This window comes from Symphodus melops (assembly GCF_947650265.1).
Source record: "Symphodus melops genome assembly, chromosome: 10".
Classification (NCBI taxonomy): domain Eukaryota; kingdom Metazoa; phylum Chordata; class Actinopteri; order Labriformes; family Labridae; genus Symphodus; species Symphodus melops.
In genome coordinates, this window is record NC_136700.1 from 21,211,819 (window position 1) to 21,235,112 (window position 23,294).

Here is a 23,294-nt window from a genome sequence, read left to right on the forward strand (position 1 = left end):
CTAAAGTGACAGAATTTTGAATAGACTCTGGCTTGTTCTCTTAAGTAACCCCCTGTGTAAAGAAATACCCCTTTAAAGTTTGGACATCGTATTGTTCTTTATAATAAGCATGAGCCTTTTTTTTTTTTAATTCGTAATATTTTAAAAGAAACTAAATGTATTTCAATCAGGAGAGACAAGTGATATTAAGAATGAATTTATTACAGTGAAAAAGTGATTGACAGAACGAGATTTGACAGAATGTTTTGGCGCTTGGACTCTATGGGGTGGAAGATGCGATTTAGTGATGAAGTCCTGCTCGTCATTAGGATAGATCCCCCCATGGAGTCCAGACCCTGGTGGTGGAGGACTGATGATTTGATGAGACCGAGTTGGAGAAGAATTGATGGGAGTTGACTCTGCTTCTGAAGATGGCGGTGATGGGGAGGTGGAGGGGCGCACGAAGCCAGCTTGAAAGAACTAGGGAAGAAAAAGGATCATATTTAAAAGGAGAGCTGAACGATGATAGGCCGAAAACGAAGGAGGAACGCTGCGCCATTGGTTAGATGAGGTCCGGTGACAGAACAGCTGATGAACCCACGGACGGCCCAAACTGACAGCTCGAAAATGACAGCGTGAAAAGAGTGACTGAGAAACCTGATTGTGGATCACTTAAAGTCTTCCTTACTGAACTTTCGCTAAGCTTCATATGTGGTTTACTTGGTAGAGTAAGAAAAGTACATTTGGGGAAAGTGCACCTTGTAACAGACCAACTCATTTAATAAAAGTTGACTCCTCAACACAGTTGTTTATCAGTATTAAATTCACGGCGAACTGATACATAACTCTAAGTGACTCTTAAAATACCTTAAATTATGTTGTCCAATCCAATCCAATCCAACTTTATTCAATTAAGCACTTTAAAACAACCACAGCTGACCAAAGTGCTGGACAATAAAACAAAAGTTTAAAAAAGGCATAATACACAATACAGAATAATTTAAAAGATATAAAAATGCTATAAAATAAGTAAAATACATAAAATAAATAAAATCATCTTACTCTGTGTCAAAGGCCAGGGAGAAGAGATGGGTTTTAAGACACGATTTAAAAACAGACAGAGAAGAGGACTGTTTAAGGGGCTGAGGTAGGTCGTTCCAAAGTTTAGGAGCCGCAACAGAAAACGCACGGTCCCCTCTGAGCTTCCGTTTAGTTTTGGGCACCCTCAGGAGCAGCTGATCAGCTGACCTGAGGGTGCGGGTCGGTGTGTAAGAGTGTAGAAGCTCAGAGAGGTAGGGTGGGGCAAGACCATTTAGGGATTTAAAAGCAAATAAAAGAATTTTAAAATGGATCCTAAAATGCACAGGCAACCAGTGGAGGGAGGCTAAAATGGGGGTAATGTGGTCATATTTACGAGTGCCAGTTAAAAGACGTGCAGCCGCATTTTGTACCATCTGGAGACGGGGCGATGGAGGACCCACTAACCCCCACATACAAAGCATTACAGTAATCCAGCCGAGTGGTCACAAAGGCGTGGATTACTGTCTCGAAGTGCTGCCTCGGAAGAATGGGCTTTATTTTGGCCAGCTGCCTTAAGTGAAAGAAGCTTGACTTGACAACAGCCTTGATCTGATTGTCAAGCTTTAGCTCAGGGTCCATTTTAACCCCTAGGTTTGTGATGGACTGCTTGGAATACTGGGCCAAGGAACCCAGATCCACATGAGGGGCCCCAGAGGTACCACCAAAAACCATCACTTCGGTTTTATTGTCATTAAAATTTAAAAAATTAAGAGCCATCCAGGCTTTTATGTCCTCAAGACACTCGAATAATACTCGAAGAGAGTATTCACTGTTCTTTTTAAGTGGAACATAAATCTGACTGTCATCTGCGTAACAATGGAAAGAAATGCCATGTTTCCTGAGTATAGAACCGAGTGGGAGCAGATAGAGAGAGAAAAGGAGGGGGCCAAGAACTGAGCCCTGTGGGACTCCACATGTGAGAGGAGCAGAGGAGGAAGAAGAGTCACCAAGGCTAACACAGAAGGTTCGATCAGACAGGTATGACCTGAACCAATCCAGTGCTGTGCCCCTGATGCCCACCCAATTCTCCAAACGAGAGATCAGGATCTCATGATCCACAGTGTCAAAAGCAGCAGTCAAGTCTAAAAGAACAAGGATAACACAGTCACCGGAGTCTGTAGCTAAAAAGACATCATTGTAGCTACTCTGGCCAGCTCAAAAAAGGACTTCACGTTTCGACTGATGTCCACAGACGTTTATTTATCTTCTTTATATCTTTGAAGTCAAGGAACACCGTGAAAACTAAAATAAAAAAGACAAATACCGTTTTAAACTCTTCATGTCATTATTTACATAAATTACAAATTCAGTTAAACAAAGCACTACAAAATAAAACTTTACCGTGTGCGCCTGTATGACCAGCAGTAGCGTAGGAATCGTTGTTGTCTTATTTCACTGTTTTTTACGACCTTATTACCCTTTTTTCTGACTCCGTTCCTTTAGTTTCTCTCGTCTTCTCCCGCTGTCCTTTACACATTTCCGCTTCTCGTCATATCCGCTCAAGGTATTTTCTTGCAAAAACTACTAAACATATAAAACAAACTAAACATAAACTATGATGCCACGCTATTTACCCAGACAACTGTGCACTTATCAAAAAGATAAAATAAAACGGAAAGAAATCTCGCACTTGTCGTCATGGCAACCCATTCACAACTCTGTAGCGCCAGCTACAATCATTAAAAACTCTGATAAGAGCTGATTCAGTGCTGTGCAGGGGTTTAAAACCGGATTGGAAAACCTCTAAAATATTATTCTGCTCCTCCAGAAATGCCATCAATTGAACGTGAACTACCTTTTCTAGGGTTTTAGAAAGAAAAGGCAGTTTGGAGATCGGCCTAAAGTTAACAAGAACTGCAGGATCCAGACCAGGTTTTTTAATCAGAGGTTGTACTACTGCATGTTTAAACAGTTCAGGGACAACACCTGAGGACAGACTGCTATTAATGACTGCAGTAACAGATGGTCCTACAGTGGGGAAAACTTCTTTAAGTAGCCGAGGAGGAAGAGGATCATTTGGGGAACCTGAGGGTTTCAACTGACCAACAATTTCCTGTAAGGAAGTCAAAGTCACAGGCTCAAACTGGTCAAAGACAGCAGAGCAAGGGACGGAGATTGAAGGGTCATAAGCAGGGACTGAGATTTGAGCCCTAGCACAAGCGACTTTATCAATAAAAAAGTGAAGAAAGTTTTCACAGACAGCAGGAGAGGCTTCCATGCCAACAGTCTGTGGGGCATTAAGAATCCTGTCAATAGTGCTAAACAAAACACGACGCTTGTGACAGTTTGACAGAATAATATCTGAGATCACGTCTGTTGTCACTTCCTGCATGGGTCCATACCATGTCCATACATCGCAGTCACCTCTAAAGTGATAGGTTGTTAAAAGAAATGTTGCTTCTCCTTGTGTTGCCAATCGCCCTTGAAAATAAAGACGTTTTAGATGTAAGCACTTATAAGCACATGTACACATCTAGAAGAGAAAAAAACGTGATGTTCTGCGATACAGCAAGACGATATTATTAATACGGCAGATTCCTTTTACAAAAATCAATAGTTAATAAAACAGAACTACGACTTTTCTATATTAATTCCTATCAAAAGCTCCCATAAATTCACGTCATAATGAAGGAAACTGGAAGATCCAACAACAGGCAAACAGATTGTAAAAGTTGATATTTCATTGCCATTAATTAAAATTATTTTCGGGAATTGACACCGAACTACTCATGTAGTATTGGAAAATACAAATAAGGTCTGACATTGATGTTGTTAAGATAAAAATAGCCTGATGAGGAAAACATAAGAAATGATTGACACATTTTTAAACAGAGTCTGGCTTGTTTAGTTTTTTTTTTAGGGTACAAAGCTTACCCTGCACACACAGTACAAAAAAGAGCCACCACAAATACGATCTGTACTTGACCATCTTCCTTGACCTGTCTATTCAAAGCTATGTGTGTAGTAAAAAATGCCAGATTAAAAAAAAGTAAATAAAAAAAACACCATGAAATAAAATGTTGGACTCAACATAAATCAACAAAAATAAAGCACAACATCCAATGTATTAATCCATGTTAACAGTGAAATTATGTTGCGTCTAAATAAAGAGAGTGATTACAAACAAAATAACCCCTGGACAAAATCAATCTTGATGAACAGTGAACCAAGGAAAGAAGAAATGAATGATATATTTTTTAAATGTCTGTCTAAATATAGAAGAACAAAGAAAGAAGACACAAACTAGTTTAGTAGGTCTAAAGAGCGACTTTAAAAATGTCCTCAAAAACAAAGTTGAGCCACTCTCAGTGACCTCTCCATCACTCGGCGTAATGGTGCCACCTAGTGGTTGGTTAAGACCCTAATTTGAGTTGAGTGGCTATGTCTCAGATCAACCACAATAACCAAAATTATCTGTTCATCTGTTTTTAAAATTTTAAATCAACACACCGTCTAATAATAACAATAATAAGTATAATAATAATTACATGTGTGTATATATGTGTCTCTCTAAAAATAAAGAGATACAGTAGATCCACCCTTATTTACAGTATGACATCACTTCTTACCTGTTAAATATCTTTAAATAATATCACAGCTTACAGCTATATTATTTTAATTGTTTCAGCTGTTTTTACAAACAGACATTTTAAGCTGTACCAATAATAACATATTTTTTTCCTTTTTATTAACACACTGTGTCCTCTCTGTCTTCTTCTTGGATTTGGTTGTTACTGTATGTTTCCAAAACTGTACAAACGGTTTATGACTCCATGCACACAGATTTGTAAACCATTAGAATTGGCTTTACAAGCTTTGAACCTTTCTCAAGTGGGGTACACAGATGCTCTGGGCCCATTTTACACCCGCTTGCGGACTTATCGTGAGATAACTGCGCCCCTACGGCATACCTTTCACAACGTGTGTGAGGCGAGAGGAGAGAAAGTATACTTGAAATGTATACTTTTTGTGCTCTCAGATCGTTAATATGACATATAGTAAAAATTGTTGCTTAAATGCAGGCCTTCCGACTTAAAAAACCCAACAACAAACAAACAGGACTTGTTGAACTGGCTTCATTCATGAGTAATGATTGAATAACAAGCCGCCCAGAATAAATAAGTGGGCTGTGTTATTTTCCGGGAAGGTGCGTCGATTTTTGGCAGCTATTTAACACAGGTGGTCTTTGGAGTTTATCACAGTCAGCCATGGGTCGTCCTGGGGTTCAGACGTTGACATGGACACTGTTTGTCTACCTGAGTTTGATGTGTGTGGATCAAGCAGTGGCAGGGCCGTAAGTTCCCTTTTATTGTTGATAAATTTGATAAAATTCACACTTTTGTTTGATTGTAAGTTTAATTTAAGTTTAATACTTTGATGCTCAATTTGTTGTGTGCAGGCAGTTCATGGTCACCATTCCTGCAGTCATCGAGGCTGGAGCTGAAACGCCGTTCTGTGCGAGCCTCTTGAAGCCCAATGAGACCCTGGTGATGACTGTCTCTCTGAGGTCCCTGCAGCAGAATATGATTCTCATGGAGGAAACATCCAGTCAGGAGTTTCATACCTGCATTAAGTTTACGGTCAGCTTTTTGTTTTGCTTAAATCCTCTGTGGAAATGTTGTTGTAACTTTTAAAAACTGTCATATAATGGCTTAATACGGACACTGAAAATGGAGAATCATAACGCAGGGTGCCAAGGAAATGATCAGCTTTCACAACTATTGAAACCCTGTGCGCAATATTCGGTTTGTGTTGTTTATTTTGGCGTCCCCTGTAGACAAAGTGGAACCTCTGCTTCTGTGCCTATTCCCTGCCCTCATCAAGCGGTTACACGTTTAATATATTATCTGGAAAATGTCACATCACTTTACCCACTGGAGCTTAATTTAAAAGATTAGATTTTAATTTCCATCAATGGGAAACACTAACATGAGAAATCTTATACAAGGCAAGGAACACTGATTAAATAGACCGGGGTAATCAAACACAGACACAGGTGAGGACAATCAACAGGAAGGTAAAACAGGCAGGAGTAAAGACAACACTGGGGACTACTATAATCTAAGCAGTTTATTGGTTCTACACTACAATTGGGTCCAGTTCCCTGTTTTCATTCGCAACGAGAAGACACTAAAAAAAGTACCCTTCTTTCACAGGCTCCTTCAGTTCAAGAGGAAGTCCGGATGTTGGAGGTGCAGGTCCGCGGGGCAACGTTTAACTCAAAAGAAGTCCGAAAAGTTCTGATCAAAGCCTACCAGCCCAGCACATTCATCCAAACGGATAAACCGATCTACCTCCCAGGACAAACAGGTTGTTAGATAGTTGTCTGGCTTTCAATTTCTTATTACATAAAATAGGTGTTTATAATTTATTGAGTGGTTGACTTATTGCTTGATGATTAAACAATGTAAGGACATTTGTGTTCCCCTTTAAATGGTACCACAACAAAGAAATGATATACTAGAGACAAATGTCCTTTTTGTGCAAGGTTTAGGTGGATTGAAAGTAATACTCAGAAGATGAGGTTTTTTAACTTCATATCTCTTTGCACATTTCTCAGTGAATTTCAGAGTCGTCTCTCTGGACAGCAAGTTGAGACCTGTCAATCGCTTGGTAAGAGTGTAAACGGCCTTTTCCTGGATTATTAGATTTTATTAATCTAAAGATTGGTACTTGGGCTGATTTTATAATAGATTTACTGAAACACTTAAACGTCATGTATTGCTCTAATGTAATGTTTAGCAGTTTGGTCTTGAAACTCGCTAGAAAGCCAAACTAGGTTTATGATGGAAGCCTCAAAGAGTAAAATAAATGCAGTGTTTAATTGCCAGTTAAAACTGGAAATGATGAAACACAATGATTTTTCTATGGAAAATGAAATGTAACCAAGACACTGGCAACAATGACAGAGTCAAAATGTCCTCTAATACAGCTTTCTTTTTTCACAGTACACTGTCATTGAAATTAAGGTAAGAAAACATCTACTCACCTTTTTCGATGTATCAGGACCTGTTTCACAAAAATATGACGCACACTAACTTGTGCAAACATGTCAAAAAAGATGTATGATTTACAAATCTTTCAAAGTGTTCCCTTGCACCCCTAACTGCGCTGCAGAGCGAAAATGAATCTCAATAAGTTATTCTTTTTTTGAATGAAATGAACTTCATGCTGTCATTTGGGAGAGAAGTTGGCAGTTTGGTCCAGGCTTTATTCTGTTTTGAATACATGTTTCTCCTGTATTTTAATTTTGCACCTTCGTCATATACAGGATTCAGCCAACAACAGGATTGGACAGTGGTTACAAAAACAATCCAATGGGAAAATATTGCAGCTGTTTTACTCCTTAAACTCTGAGGCTCGTGAAGGAACCTACAGTGTCATTGTGTCGATTGGGGTTAAGAAAATTGTTCACACCTTTAAGGTGGAGAAATACGGTGAGTTATTTCTCCATGCCTTCTATTTCAATACGTTTGTATTGAAGCAATAATAAAATGTTTTTGTCTGCAGTTTTGCCGAGATTTGAAGTCAAAATAGATGCAGCTGGTGAAGTTAGAATCGGACAAGAAGACATTAAAGTTGTAGTTTGTGCAAAGTAAGTCAAGCTTCTTTCATTCATTCACTCTTAAACAAACTAACAGAAAATGTCTCTATTCAAACACCATGTTTAATTTGTCTATGTAGATATACATACGGGCAGCCTGTTCCAGGAAATGTTACAATTGAGATGCACCGACCTCTCGGTCACTATTATACAAGGACCTTTGACGTCACCCCTGATAATCCAGCTCGTGTCCCTGAGATAACACCCCCATCTCACATGGAGATAAAACAGGTAGAGTCTGCTGGAACCTTACATGCATTACTTGACATTCAACATACTTCTAAATAAAGAAGAAAGTATATAAAGGCTCCTGTCTTATCATTCCAACACAAAGAACAGAAGATTGTTTTCCAGCTTGAACCAAGCTTCAACAAAACTGGAGACTGAACCTCAATGTCCTTATTTTGATTTTAATTAGTCTGTTAAATTAAACTTTTTAGGCGGATAAGACTGGCTGTGCAACTTTTCTTATCAAGATGTCAACTTTCACAAAACTTGACCAAAAAGTGCTTCGAGATTCACTGCAACTCAAGGCCAGCGTGGAGGAGGAGGGAACAGGCAAGTGTCAATCTTGTTTTGAAGTCTATTCATTGTTTATATCTTTATGAGCTTTAACACTGAGGCTTCTTGTACAGGTATTGCACACCATAATCAGAAGAGACTTGATATATCCTACGTCATCGGAAAGGTTTTCTTCATTAACACACCCGTGATTTACAACAAAGGATCAGATGTGGAGGGAAAAGTAAGTTCACGCTCACTCGTGCATCAGATCCTGAGCACAGTCTCAGCTTTTCGTTTAGTCATGCAACTTTGTGCTTTTAACAGGTCAAAGCTGTGACTTACGACAACACACCCATCCCTGGCATGAAGGTGCACTTGTTTGAGGAAGAGGGGTGGTCGTCACGTCTGCTGCAGAATCTCATAACTGACAGTGAAGGTGTCGCAGCTTTCACGATCAGCACAGCTGAGTTTAAACACGACATCCAGCTTCTTGTAAGTACGATGTGAAACTGCACTAGAAACTAAGACAACATCAAAACACACAAAGGTTTAGACCTAAATGATCAATACGCTGCTACTGATCCTCTCTATGCACAAATATCTGCTTCAGACTGGATTTTGGCGTCTTATGAACAGGAATGTACAGCTTTCTGTTTTGTCGAGTTGATCGATCGTGTTGGTTGGGATTTGGTTTCTTTGCAGGGAAAAAGTCGAGAACAGAATATGTGATGTACATCTGTTACACCTTTTAGGGATCTGTATGTTCATATAGACGCAAACAAGACATCAATCTGACATCACTACACACATACTCCCATGTTGTCATAGTAAGTTACACAGAGGGTTGTGAAGCTGTATACTGAGTTGTTTTAGACTCTGCAGCATATTATTTCATCATAGTTTTCATGAACCTGAAAACGATGTTGTTACTTTAAATGAACAGGTTTACATTATAAACCCAAAATGATGTGAAGTGAGTATTATTTCAGAGGAGAGGGTGGGAACTCAAACTGAAGTTATTCTTTGATGAACTTGGTTGAAGCTCAACACTCATAGGTTCATTTCTCAACTTCACCCCACGATCTAGGTAAGCAGCAAACCCTCAGTGAGATACGATGAGCATCAATCTCCGTACTACGAAATCGGAGAACACACACTGACCTCGGTCAAAGCTTTTGCTCCACAAACTAAAACAATCAGCTCCCTGGAGGTGAAGAGAAACTATCGACCACTTGCCTGTGATACAGAAGCAGAAATCTTCATCCGTTTCGTTGTAGTCGGAGAAGTTCAAGGCTCTGCAGATGTCATGTATCTGGTGGGTGAACTGTTTGGAAGTCTATTCATGTTCTTCTGACAAACAAGAAAAGCACAGTTTGTAATCTGCCGTAATAAGAATGAGGTGTCACTGTGAGAGAGCGTTACTTATTCAGTGTGTCTTTTAAACCCCACAGGTCTTATCCAGAGGAGCCATTGTATGGCAAGGATTCAAACAAGTTGAAGTCCAAAATAAATCAGGTATTAAAAGACTGGCTTGAATCAGGAACTTTCTTTCCATGAAGGCCCAGTATGTAACTTTTAGTCTCACCTCTGGTTAAAGGGGGGGGTGGGGCTGGTAAGGCTGAACAAGAACAATGCACACCACTTTGCCCTGTTTGCAACACATGGGAAATAATTTAAGGACTTTCAGGAACACAAAGAAGTTTCACTTCAGTGACACCAAACTGAAAGAAACTGAACTGCTGTTCTCTCCTTCTTGCAGCTGATCTTTGATATAAGTTTTAAAAATATAGGATTTCTTATCAATGCAGCAAAAGTTTCTGCAACCATGAGAACTTGAGAAAGTATCGGCTCTGCACAGGGTATCCTGTTAACCATTTCTATATTTCTGTCTGTTTCAGTGACTGAGGGCGAGATGTCCTTCAAGTTCAGAGTGTCCCCTGAGATGTCTCCAGACGTCCAGGTTGTAGCTTACGCTGTCCTCCCCAGTGAGACGGTGATCGCCCACAGTGCTGACTTCTCCACTGAGAAGTGCTTCACTCACAAGGTCAGTGTGTTTTGTCTCACAGACTTTGCTTCTTAAACACTTTTATTGTGTCCCACTGACAGTTTTTCTTTGTCAGGTGTCACTGGAGTTTTCTCCATCCTCGGCTGTCCCAGGAGAGGAAAACATCCTGAAGTTGACGTCCCATCCTGACTCTCTGTGTGGACTGAGCGCTGTCGACCAGAGCGTCCTCATTAAAGAGCCCGGGAAAACTCTGGACGCAGAAAAGGTAAATGCTTCAATAAACCTGTCTATTAGTCTCCATCAAGAACCAGGGGACTCTCTTTAACATGACAGATTTGTCCCCTGTTGGAAACTCATTCAGCTGCCTTTCTTTTCAGATATTTAATCTGTTACCAGTCAGAAAATCTACACGTATTCCATACTCAGCTGAAGACCCTTTAGAGTGCCTGACAGTGAGATCAACACATCGCCCACGGCGTGTCATAGATGATGCTTACAATGTTTTCCAGGTAATTCTTATGAAATGTTTGAAATATTTAAAAAAAGGTTTTATTTAATACATTTTCAGTGAGTTTCCTTTGATGTTTTATCTAGAGTGTTGGGCTGAAGATGGCAACCAATTTGCTTATTCGGACGCTATCGTGCCTCATCGATAGTGAAGAAGAACCAAGCTGGGGCTATGGTGACTTTTTGTCTTTCATTTATCATACTGTACTTGCTCATTGACACTCAGAAGCTGTCAAAAGATTTAAAGCACAACATGTTCTGATGGAATATTTTCTGGTTTCTATACAGAAGATTATATTCTTTGCGCGGAGGCTGAAAATCCTGACGACTCAGAGGGAGTTGTAGAGACTGTCCGCAGTTTTTTCCCTGAGACTTGGATTTGGGACCTTGTGGAAGTTGGGTGAGCTTCTATCACACACCTGGCAAAATGTCCCAAAGCATTTCTACCTTTTACACATGATTGTATGCAGTGACACCTGCAGGATTACATTTTATAGCATGCACTTCACAATAAGCACTACAAACGTTTTGATGTGATTTCAGTAGCTCATTATGTTACACCAGAGATTCCCATTGAAAGCCGTCCTTCTATGTGGTGAGTGGACCGGCTAAAGACTGCTCCTCGAAAACCTAAAGGAGAGAGGAACCAAAATTCAGTTCAGACAAAACAACATGCTGGAATGTAACTATTAAAAAACATAAATCTAAGGGCGAGCTCAGGCTGTATAGAGAAGATTTGAGCTTCTTAACACAGTTTAGGTCTTATTTACTGTACCAAGCAGGATCACATCAGCCAATCAAAGAAAAGAGACGAGAACTTGAGAAAAATGGATTGACTTAAGAGTTGTTTGTTGATCCATCCTACACTGCTTTGATGCTGATGAACTGGTTGTCATCAGGTTTGAAAGCACTGTGCAAACTGGTAATGCTGTTATTCAGAGTGACACTTGATGTAACATTTCCTGATTTCTTCAAGTCATAATGCAGACCTAGGTGTTCATTATTTTTTCTGCTTCAGGGAGACTGGAACAAAGGATGTGCCCGTCACTGTTCCTGATACCATCACCACCTGGGAGACGGAGGCTTTTTGTTTGTCACCTCAGGGTTTTGGTTTAGCTCCTCGTAAAAAGCTCACCGTCTTCCAGCCTTTCTTCCTGGAGCTCAGCCTGCCTTACTCCATCATCCGAGGCGAGAACTTTGAGCTGAAGGCGACCGTCTTTAACTACCTGTCCAGCTGCATCATGGTAACCAATGTTTATAGTCAGATTATGCTGTGGCATCCCTTCTGCAGTGAGACAAACATTTTAATCTTCAAGAGCCCCCGGGGTCACCTGGAGTTTACCCCCGCTGCACTGAGAGGATCCTGTTTATCTTTTTACTGAGTTTAACTATAAATATTAAAAAAATATGAGGTAATGTGAAGGGGTTAAAGTAAATAGTTAGTTGAAAATACTCCATTAAAGCAGATATAGCTTCAGGACTACAACAACGTACTTGTGTCTCTTAACTTCCTGAAATCAGTTAAAATAATGTCAACAAAAACCTTTGACACCCGCAGTCACATAATCAACTTTATTTTCTGGATGGAAAGCTTATCGATGTGATTATGAAGAGCTTGTTTGGATCTTTTTTTAGATCAATGGTTGTTTGCGTTTTGAACATGATAAAATACAGTTGTCTCTTTTCAACAGGTCACTGTGACTCCAGCCCCCTCCTTGGATTACACGCTCACCCCCCTCTCTGGTGACCAGTACACGTCATGTTTATGTGCCAACGAGCGCAAGACCCTCAGCTGGATCATGGATGCCACAGCTTTAGGTGATGGTCAAGTCTATTTGTGTTTGTTTTTAAACTGTTTGTTTTCACTCATGCACTCTGAAAATGTTGAGTAAATGTCAGACCAAGCCACTCAAAAACAATTTTATACTCATCGTCACCATTCTCCTGAAAAACCCTACAAACTAGTATATAAAGTTACCTTTTTGCCGACACTGAAATGGATTTAAAGTTGTTCTCATACAAGTGTAAACAGGCTGTCTGGCATATTGTTGATAATGTTCTCACTTTGTTTCAGGGGTTATGAACGTGTCTGTGACTGCTGAGGCTGTGGCGTCTCACACTTCATGTAACAATGAGATTGTGAGCGTGCCGGAGAGAGGTCGCATCGACGTGGTCACAAAATCCCTCATTGTAAAGGTTTGTACCTTACAGCACAATGAAAAAGGATCTCTAACTCATACAGAGAAACTTCAACTGATGTATCAGGGTGTTATTAATCGACGCACTCACCCTGCTTTTACTTGGGTCAGGCGTCTTCAACAGCATTATTTTTGTATTTGAAAAACTTGACAACTTACAGTATTCAAGTCATACTATTTTTGTGTGATCCTGCAGAGCGATCAGTCACTGTTTACGTTTATTTGAAGGATTAGTTGGTCTTTATCACTAATGAATACAGTGTCTAATTTAAAGCAGCGTTTATGCATCATAGCACCAGGCTATAAAAAGAGACTGGACATGACATTGAGATCAGCTTTTCTTTTCTGTAGTATCACAGTATTATCATTAGCATCTCATGCTAAATATGTGGAAGTGACATCATTTCTGCTCCTCAGGCTGAAGGAACTGAGGTGATCAAGACCCACAACTGGCTGCTCTGTCCCAAAGGTCAGTGTGGAAAAAGCAAAAGATTCTTCCCCACATCATCATGTCGGTCTTTTTGAATTTTATTCTGAGTCCTCGTTTTGTTCTTCTCTGTAAAGGATTTGTTTTGTGTTTACAGATGAGACTTTGACAGAGGAAGTCGAGATATCGCTCCCTGAGAATGTGATCCAAGGATCTGCCCGTGCTCTTGTTTCAGTCCTGGGTAAACTGATGATTTCTCTTTGCTGCAGTGGAGTGATTGTCTTCACAGCTATTAACAGACTTCAATGTGTGGCTTTGTCCTGAAAGGATTTATGGACCTTAGTATTCATGGTGTTTAAAAAGAGCTAAGTAATAAAGGTGGCGGAAAGATCAATGAACCTCAGTCACCAATCTTTCTTAGAAGACATTTCTTCTCAACTCATCCAGTTTTTTTTTGTTTTTTTTAGATAATTCTGGCATTCCCCAGCATTTTCTTTTCTGGGATTTGTTGCTGTAGGTAAAGACAAAATCAACAGTCAAGTCTCAGAAGTTTACTTGCACACATCTAAGTGCTGAAACGTCCTTATCTAATCAAATACCCAAACATCCAGAATATAAATCTCTGTGCTATATAAGCCACAGTCTGCCACTCGGAGAGACCCCCAAAACAAATGATGACACTATCTTCCTTACAAGTCCTTCCGACTGTTTGGAGATTTTCTTTTTAGCTGAGGAAAAATCCCGGATAAGAAACCTTTGGTGAATGTGAAAACTGTGTAGGTGGGTTTTTTTCTTCATGAGACCCAGTGTTGCTGATTTGATAAACTTTTAACCATTTACAGTCAAATTGAAAGTGTCCACAATTGCAGCAATGAATGAAGTCTGTGTTTTTGTTCAGGTGACATCCTGGGCCGAGCTCTGAAGAACCTGGACGGGCTGCTGCGGATGCCATATGGATGTGGCGAGCAGAACATGGCTCTTCTGGCCCCGAACATCTACATCCTCCAATACCTGAAGAACACACAGCAGCTGACCCCGGCCATCATGGAAAAGGCTGGCAACTTCCTGACCAGTGGTGTGTATCTGTTGTTTTCTTAGGAATGCGAAAAATAAAATATTCAGTCTCTTCCATCTTTCAACTAACCTCATCGTTTTTACTTACTTAGAATAAATGTTGCATGATGTGTTAAAAACAAAAGATTCCTGCAGTTAGGATAGTTATACAGATGCAATAGAAGCTTAGTCTCCAAATGGTTGTCATAGTAACATCACATTTTAAACCAATTAAGAAACAACCCTACTCAAAAAAAATCTTGAATTCAAGAACTCACATACTGAGGGACATAACGAAACGTCAGCATCGCCTCAAACTTCCTCTCTGTGAATCTTCCTGAATATTTCCCGTCGTGTTCTCACATCAGCTCACCTGTTGAAAGTGTTCAGTACAATCTGTTTTCATCTGTGATTGTTTAACAGGCTACCAGAGACAGCTGAACTACAAGCATCATGGAGGAGCTTACAGCACATTTGGAAGTGGATCAGGGAACACTTGGTGAGAACATTACTGAATCCTATCCACATGTTCTGTGTAGACAAATGTTTCTATTTCTCCATTATGCATTCAGGTTGTTGTTGTGAATGTCTAATCTAAGTAAGGTTAAGATCCTTGTATGGTTGGATGTAGTGCAGGACAAACACTCTTTCAGTCTTTAAATTTCTTTAGCTGCATTATCGATCTTTTGATACTACTCAGAGACATGGAAATAAATGTTTAAGCCCCTTGTTGTTGTTACTTCTCTAGAGAGACAGGAAATGTAAGGGGATGTCGTGCACCAAACAAAGGCAGGATTGGGAGTAAAGAGGTTCATTATCCAGAACACCCTGCAGCCAATCAGAATCAAGTCTTCACTTAGATGTTGGTGTAACTTTGTTTCATGTTCTCAGGCTGACGGCTTTCGTGCTGAGATCCTTCGCCAAAGCACAGTTGTTCATCTTCATCGACCCAGAAAAGATTTCAGAGTCAAAGTCTTGGCTGGTGAGCAAACAGCAGGAACATGGATGTTTCCAACAGTTGGGGAAACTCTTCCACAACAGAATGAAGGTAAACACAAACTGTCTGTGTAGAAATGACAAACCAGTCAGCTCTGTGGGTCAAATTTGAAAAAAAGGCTTTATCGGCACATATTTACATTTCCAAGGTGAAAATGATTCTGTTAATAGATACGGAAGAGCTGATTTGTTTCATATCTTATCAGCTTAGAGAAAACTGTGTGCAGAATTGTAATTTTGATTAAACTTTAATGTTATTGTATCGTTGGACATCCCTGTCACCGTTTGCTTTCTCTCTTCAGGGCGGCGTCTCTGATGAAGTGACTCTCAGTGCGTACATCACTGCTGCCTTCTTGGAGATGAACTCGTCTGTTAATGTAAGTACAGACTTGTTCAACAGCTTTGTTGTGTGTTATATTATAGAGGTAAAACAACGTCACACTGAATTAAAAAGAGGAGTCGAGGGGCGTTGAGAATGCCCAAATTAAAATCTTAAAGAAAGTGTAGGTGACTACAGCTGATGTGTGCTGTCAATGATTTAACCAATCAGAGAGCAGTAGAGCACCAGGAGCTGCAACATGTGCTTCACTAAAGAGACACATTCAGAACAAACAGGGGTTTGAGCTTTCTGTCAGGACAAACTGTTCCATCCAAAACACAAAAAGAAGCTCTGGACAGCCAAAGTGACAGTCAGTCAGTGAAACGGCTTTAACTGATTCTGCTGACTGTTTACCTTTTGTGCCATTAATCTCTGGAGGCTGATGTGATTTGTATCTCGCAAACTTTAATTGTTTTCTTCACTTAACCGTGAAAATAAGAGACGGACAAGTCTGGACACGTCTTCTAGGTTTTCTTTATCCAGGTCATTTCTGCATTTACCCAAATGGTACCTCATGGGCACCATTTCAGTGACGCACAGATGACTCTTTATTAAAACAAGATTATTTTAAATGTCAGAGTTTTGACGTCACATTTTAATTTATTTATTACGATGATTACTTCCTTATCAGATCATGTGGCTTCTTAAACGTGTTGCAGGATCCTGTGGTGAAAAGCAGCCTGTCCTGCCTCAGGGAGTCCATCAGTGACCTCAGCAACACCTACGCCACCGCTCTGCTGGCGTACGTCTTCACCCTGGCAGGTGACATGGAGACCCGTGCTCACCTTCTGAGACACCTTGACACAGTTGCAATACACAAAGGTGAGTCTTCCCCCTCAAGGAACCCCTTCTGGTATCGTAGCTCTGACAGTATAGCTCACCATGAGTGTGTTTGTGTTTCAGGAGGTTACCTCCACTGGTCTCAGAGCGCAACAGACACCTCCTCTCTGTCTGTGGAGATCAGCTCTTATGTGCTGCTGGCCAAACTCAGCATCTCTTCTCCCACTGCTGAAGACCTGGGATACTCCACACGCATCGTCAGATGGCTGACCACTCAGCAGAACTATTTTGGAGGCTTCTCCTCCACACAGGTAACCCTGAAATAGAGTCAAAGTGAACTTTTTTAGAAGAGAAATACACTACAAAAAATGTTCTCAGACAAGCCTGTGACTTGGCTAGAAACTCTTTTTATAAACCAAGTTAGCCAACAAATTTGATTGTACACAAATGCATCAGGAAGAGAAGAAGGAAAGCACAGTTACAAAACATCTAAAGTCTTTTGTTTTCTTTAAATGTATTTTCCATAGTTTTAGTTGTTTCTGGCATTGCTTTTGTCAGCCATCATTTCCTCCTGTAAATAAAGCCTTCATAACAAATACTACTGATCTCGTGTTTGTCGTAGGACACAGTGGTGGCTCTCCAGGCTTTGGCTCTCTACTCCACCCTGGTGTTCAGTCCAAAAGGTTCCAGCACGGTGACGATCCAGTCTCCCAGCATGCAGCTGTTCTTCGACGTGAACCAAGAAAACAAGCTGCTCTACCAGGAGCAGGTGCTGCAGGGCGGGGCCGAAAAGTACAGCCTGCAGGTGAAGGGAACGGCGTGTGCTTCAGCGCAGGTCAGTAAACGTGTAAACAAATTGTTGCTGATAACACTAATAGAATCCTCTTGATGAACATGTGGTATGTTTTATTTCTGTCTCCACTGTGACCCATTCACACAACACTATCTGTCCTGTAAAGGGAGAAAACAAGTTTTAGGTTCACTGCTCCTGCAGCTTGGACTCTGCTGCAGGAGGATTTGTGTCTGGGGGAGCGGGTCTCTTAAATGTGTTAAAAAGTAGACTGAAGATGCATCAGGTTACAGATATTAATAATACTTTTCTGCTCTGTGACTGAGATGTTGAATGTGTTTCTGCCTGTCTTACATCAGGACACTTTCAGGAAAGACATTCTTAATCTCAATGAGGCTTTACTGTTGAAATGAATCTGATGTCAAATTTCTTTGAGTTATTTTCTGTCTTCAAGTTTATTTAAAGTCAAATATCGCAGCAAGTTTCTCACAGTCACAGCGCCAGTACATGTTTGGCCTTTACATGCTGCAAAGAAAAAATGTACAGCTTCAAAATCAGGTGAGAAGAGTTGAAGATCGTTGTAAACTTGTTTTCCAGATTTCTCTTCACTACAACATCCCAACTCCAACTGCTGTCAGCACGTTGATGGTGAATGTCGAACCAGAAGCTGACTGTGGCAGCGCCTCTAACAGACGCAGGCTTTCCCTGAAATTCAAGAGCTTGTAAGTTAAATTTCTACACAAACTGGAACCAAATTCCAAATAACTTCATAATGGATCACTCGCATACCTACAAACCGCACACAAACACTTTAAGCGTTTGTTTGAATCAGATGTTGTCTTTTTGACTTTTTTGCATTTATGAAGCGGGCTCAAAAGCTGTACAATCCTGATTTGTGTATCCTAGTAAAACGCCTTACTGACTACTGTAGTAAAAGGCACCTGATATTTGCAGCAGCACCCAAACGTCCCCTTTTTCCTCGCCTATCACAGGATGTAAAATAGAATGCATACGTATACTCTGTACATGTATAAGCTGTAATGTTGAGAACAAATGAAAGGACACATCTTGTGGTCAATGACTGATTTTGACTTTTTGAATTATCTGACAAAACCTACACTGCAGTGAAAACATCAATCTAATGATGTCTTTGTTGTCAGGCCAATAACTGTTGTATGAAGGAGCTCACAGTGCACTGAGTACAGGATAAGTCCCTGTGTAACTAATTTACTGCTGTGTACAGATACAGCGGAGCGGAGAACAATACAAACATGGTGATCCTGGATATCAAAATGCTCTCTGGATTTATCCCAGACCCAGAGTCTTTGAAGAAGGTCAGTTATACCTCATTGTTAACCTGAGAGATGATGATGTCACCATGATGGTGATAATAATTTGCTGTCTCCTCACAGCTCAAAAGCGCCCCGCTAGTGGATCGTGTGGAAGAAAAGAAAGATCATGTTATGGTTTATTTTACGGAGGTGAGATGAGTCAAAGTGAGAAATAAAAAGTAATGCTCTGCACACTAGCTTCAAACAATATCGTCTGTTTTCTTTTCTAATAGTTGCTGAAAGACACACCCATCAATCATGAGTTAGCGCTCATGCAGAAGCTCTCGGTGCAGAACTTGAAGCCAGCTGTTGTCAAGATCTACGACTACTACCAGCCAAGTGAGCTAAAATTACATTCTTTAAAGACAAAGGCTGACTGTCTGCTAAACACCACAGCCTTTGTCTTTAAAGTACCTTTTATATGTAAATCTAAAAAGTCACTGCTGTTCCAGGTTGGATTGGGGAGCTCAAAGCCAGAGGTAGCCAGAGTCTCTAGCACAGCTGTCTGCATGCTAGAAGCCTACTTTTATTTGACTGTGAAGCAGAGTTGTTTAGGCCTGAGGGATAAATGGGGTATTTTAAGAGATGAGCCAAGATTGGAACAGCCTTCCCTCAATGATCTCTAAATGCAACAAGAAAGCTATCATTTTATTTAATTGGCTCAGTAATTTGTTTTTGATCGTTTTCTTCTTTTTTCCTTTCAGGTGACCAGGCTGAGACTCAGTACATCTACCCCTGTGTTACAGGAAACAAAGTGTGAGAGCGGCTTGCTTTCCAAACATTAAGTCATCAGATATATAGTCTTAATTTTTAGTTGTTTTCACACATGCACTCTGAATAATTTCCTTTTTTAAGTTTACTTTTTTTAAGGCAGGTTGAACCCCAAATCTTCCAGAGTTGGTTGTTCACACATGCACCTGCGTGTGAGGCTATCCCTGTCTGATACATCCTCCTTTGACCCCACTGGTCTAAGGAGGCAAGATGTAATGTAAACAGCAGGACAATCAAAAAGCTGTCTTTTCATTTGCAGCCTGAACACTGATGTTGTCTTGATGCTTCCAGTAAGAGTCTAAAATAAACCTCAGTTTTATTCCAAGTCACATCTGCTTGAGTGTATTTATTTTGTTATAAATGTATTTATTTTTTGACCACTTGATGGCAGCACAATATGCCGTTGTCCAAATTAAAATGAAAATCAAAAATTCTTAAACTCATCTAAGTGGATTACAAGGAGGAACATGTAATGAGACTGGTGCAGGGTTATATTTAGTAAAACTATTTGAAATTATATAGCTGTAAGCAGAAACATTGTTTAAGGGCTATTAACCTGTGACCCCTTCATTCTTACTGACCTTGGATATCATCTGATTTATGGTTATGGTGGTTGATCTTACACATATTGAGCTCTCTTTTATAAATTGCCTAAATTAAACATAATGAACGGTAAAGAAACAGTTTTCACAGAAGCGTGATCCATTTTGTCGTCGCATCAAAAATGTTTTATTTGGAGATGCATAGAAATGCTTAATTAACTTTAGAGTCTTAACCAAGCACCCGGGGGTATCATTACTGAGTGGAGTCCTGGCTGAACCTTGTTTTTGTGCACATGTTTTAAAGTTACTACACTCATTTCTACTCTTTATTTAGATGGTCAAAATCTATTTTTTTGTCCAGAGCTTGAGATTGTTTTTGTAATCACCCTCTATCTAGACAAAAAATATTCTGACATGAACTAATCCATCGAATATTGTCCTTCACAAATTAAAGTGTAAAGCAAATTTGAAAATTACATGGCACCAACCGAAATGCTTCATAATTTTTTAGATTGTATGCGTTTATCTAATTAGCATTTTAAGTTTTAATCTTAAAATATAAATTGGTTTATTTCACATTTCAACATTTTTTTTTACAAGAAAACCAAAACGACAAGGACAGTACAATAAAGAGGTAATGTAAAGGGAAGGATGGGAGTTAGTATTTGAAGAGACACTTAAAGTTAAATGCATGAAGAAATGTATTTTTCATTTTCAGAATATACATCATTGAATTAAATTTAAAATGACATCACTAATCTCAGTGGTCGTCACATTGTTACGTCAACTAGGTGAAAATGTGATCGCCTTTCTGGGTCATTCAATGCCAATTGGTCCAATTTTAGAGATCTGCCCCACCTGACCACCTCAGATTGTGATGAAATTCGGTATAAAAGTTGGCACTTGGCTGAAATGAAAGTGTGCAAAATTGTAGCTCTGTAGTTCCATGTATAGTTCCTGAAATACAGTACTCTCATTTTCACCCACAAACGGTCTGCGGAACGGCCCTTAAACAAAGGCATTTTTAGGAGGCCTTTACACACTGGCTATGTGCTTTGTAGTGCTGAAAATGGTAAGCTGCTTCTGGGTTAAATTCTGCCTTGAATTTGCCCTGTTTTTGGCCTTTCGGAGCATTAGGTTGGGGCTTCAAGGATCTAGGGTATTTGTGCTGTATAGTTTTTGTTGGGTATTGAAGATGTACAAAATAATGAACAGGTGTCTGAGTCCATTATTTTTAAACTTGCATGAATTTTGCTTCCACATCTGTTGTGACGTCTTGAGAAATGGATAACCCAAGTTCTTCTGGTTCCTATGCAGAAAAGCGCTATTGCTGCAATCCTTTTGATCTTCCACACACAAACAGATTGATGGTAGATTTGAATGTTGTCGGATGCATTACACATTCACAAATAACGCAACCTGATTTTTTTTAAAAATGGGGAAATTAGTGAATCCAGAAGAGATTAAATGAAATCCATGAGTGATTTTTTTTAACATTCTGTCTAAATAAAGAAGAAGGAAGTGGAGAAGAGATGAGGTTAGTAAGTCAGAGAATTTAAATATGTCCACAAAAACAAAAAAATATATTTGACAAAAAAGCTTGGTTTGTTTTACGCAAAGACAAAATTGGTTTAAAACATTACAATAATTTATTAAAAATGTTGATGCACTCAGGTCTTTGCAAAAAGTGGACAGATATATCCACCCTTATTTACAGTATTTATATAAACATCACCCTTATTACCTGTTAAATGTCTTTATTATTATTACAGTACAGCTTACTGCAATGACATTAAAATCATTTTACTCAGAACTTTTTACCTTCTATGTGATTTTTCTTCTTATAGTCAACTTAGATCAGTTCTTAAATGGATACTTCACCCATTTAAGTTAAGCTTTGTATCATTGGAAACCTGGCACTGTTTTTGAATGGTCTTGCATCCGGCCCTCATTTTTCACTGAGACGGGAAAGCTTCATATTTCTTTTTTGAAAAGGAGCCTCTGATGATGAGAAAAGTTGTCATTTTGTGTCATCTGAGGCTTCTTAGGTTAGAGGGAGTGTAACTAAATTGCTACTTCCTCATGTTTTCAACCCACTGCAGCTATAGACCTATCATAGATCAGTGGGCGGGACGTCATCTAAAAGCAACTTCTGAAGCTATGCTAACAGGCTCTGTTGAGAACACTGAGAAGAACTGAGAGTGGCAGACAGCAGGTTTAAACTTCAAACTAATGTGGATGAAGGGGATTGTAATGGCAATTTTCCAAATTGTCCGTCCTTTTCATTGATTGCCATTAACAGGCAGGCAGGGATGAAGTTCTAACGCAGATGCAAATCATGACAGTCCAGTTGTAATTATTGTTGACTTGACGGTTTATTGTAGGGAATTGATGATGATAAAATGAGAACAAAACATACCATTTTCCATTGGTTTTTCTTAGTGCTGGTGGTAACATGAGTGCTGGTCTGACATGAGTGCTGGTCTGACTTGAGTGCTGGTCTGAAATGAGTGCTGGTCTGACATGAGTGCTGGTCTGACCTGAGTGCTGGTCTGATATGAGTGCTGGTCTGACCTGAGTGCTGGTCTGACATGAGTGCTGGTCTGACCTGAGTGCTGGTCTGACATGAGTGCTGGTCTGACCTGAGTGCTGGTCTGACATGAGTGCTGGTCTGGTGAGAACTGTTTGTGCTCCCCCTACCTGTTCCCTCCCCTTCCTGTCACCTATGCTCCTATATAAACACCCCGTGCCTTCAGTGTCCCTAGTGGAAAATAATATACAAGAAATATCTAAACTAAATAACATGCCAATAACAATAAACACAAAATGGCTCCTACAGGGATTTTGAAGGTCTTATGCTCTTGGCTGTTTCTATATAGCAACGAGTGGTTGAGGCTGAATCAACGTGTCAAAGCATTCGTGTGCTTTTTAAAATGCCCTGTGGGCAGAGCCGCTGTCGAATCTGCGGCAGAAAAAGTATTAGTTATGGAGGGATTTTTTTTAAATGAAAAGAAGAAAAAAAAGATCCAGTTACAACGTCTTCTTTTGTGAGACAGGGCTGCAGTATGTTAATGTATCAAGAGAAATGTGTTACTCTTCACTGATGCAGAAGGATAAGGATAAACTTTATTGATCCCCCAATGAGGGAAATTTGGTTACAGCAGCTCCAAAAAGAAAGGAAAACAGGGAATATAAACAGCATTGATAGCAAAAAAAGTTTAAAAAACAGCTTTGAGCAAGTTTTAATCAATTAAAGGGAGAAAAAATCTAATAGAATGAAATAATACTAGGAAATAGAATAGATAATTATTTGTTGTGAGGCCTCTTATATTTTTACACACAGAACCA

General features: G+C 39.8%; 2 protein-coding genes across 2 annotated transcripts; both read left to right on the plus strand.

Moving 5' to 3' along the window:
- Positions 1-4,730: 4,730 nt before the first annotated feature.
- Positions 4,731-8,111, plus strand: LOC306830019 (alpha-2-macroglobulin-like; the record flags this gene model as incomplete). The annotated part of the gene is made up of 7 exons (XM_079353236.1): positions 4,731-5,353; positions 5,459-5,639; positions 6,216-6,369; positions 6,620-6,672; positions 7,008-7,028; positions 7,331-7,496; positions 8,104-8,111. Exons 1-7 carry the CDS (start codon positions 5,268-5,270, stop codon positions 8,109-8,111), a joined length of 669 nt encoding a protein of 222 aa, XP_079209362.1. The 5' UTR covers positions 4,731-5,267.
- Positions 8,112-10,064: 1,953 nt separating this feature from the next.
- On the plus strand, positions 10,065-19,643 carry LOC306830020 (alpha-2-macroglobulin-like protein 1). The gene is made up of 22 exons (XM_079353237.1): positions 10,065-10,211; positions 10,288-10,437; positions 10,550-10,624; positions 10,767-10,854; positions 10,968-11,079; positions 11,698-11,923; positions 12,371-12,497; positions 12,754-12,875; positions 13,295-13,346; positions 13,462-13,545; positions 14,203-14,379; positions 14,781-14,856; positions 15,249-15,405; positions 15,656-15,730; positions 16,392-16,554; positions 16,636-16,823; positions 17,135-17,347; positions 17,900-18,024; positions 18,546-18,636; positions 18,715-18,783; positions 18,867-18,972; positions 19,338-19,643. Exons 1-22 carry the CDS (start codon positions 10,080-10,082, stop codon positions 19,391-19,393), a joined length of 2,664 nt encoding a protein of 887 aa, XP_079209363.1. The 5' UTR covers positions 10,065-10,079; the 3' UTR covers positions 19,394-19,643.
- Positions 19,644-23,294: the final 3,651 nt, after the last annotated feature.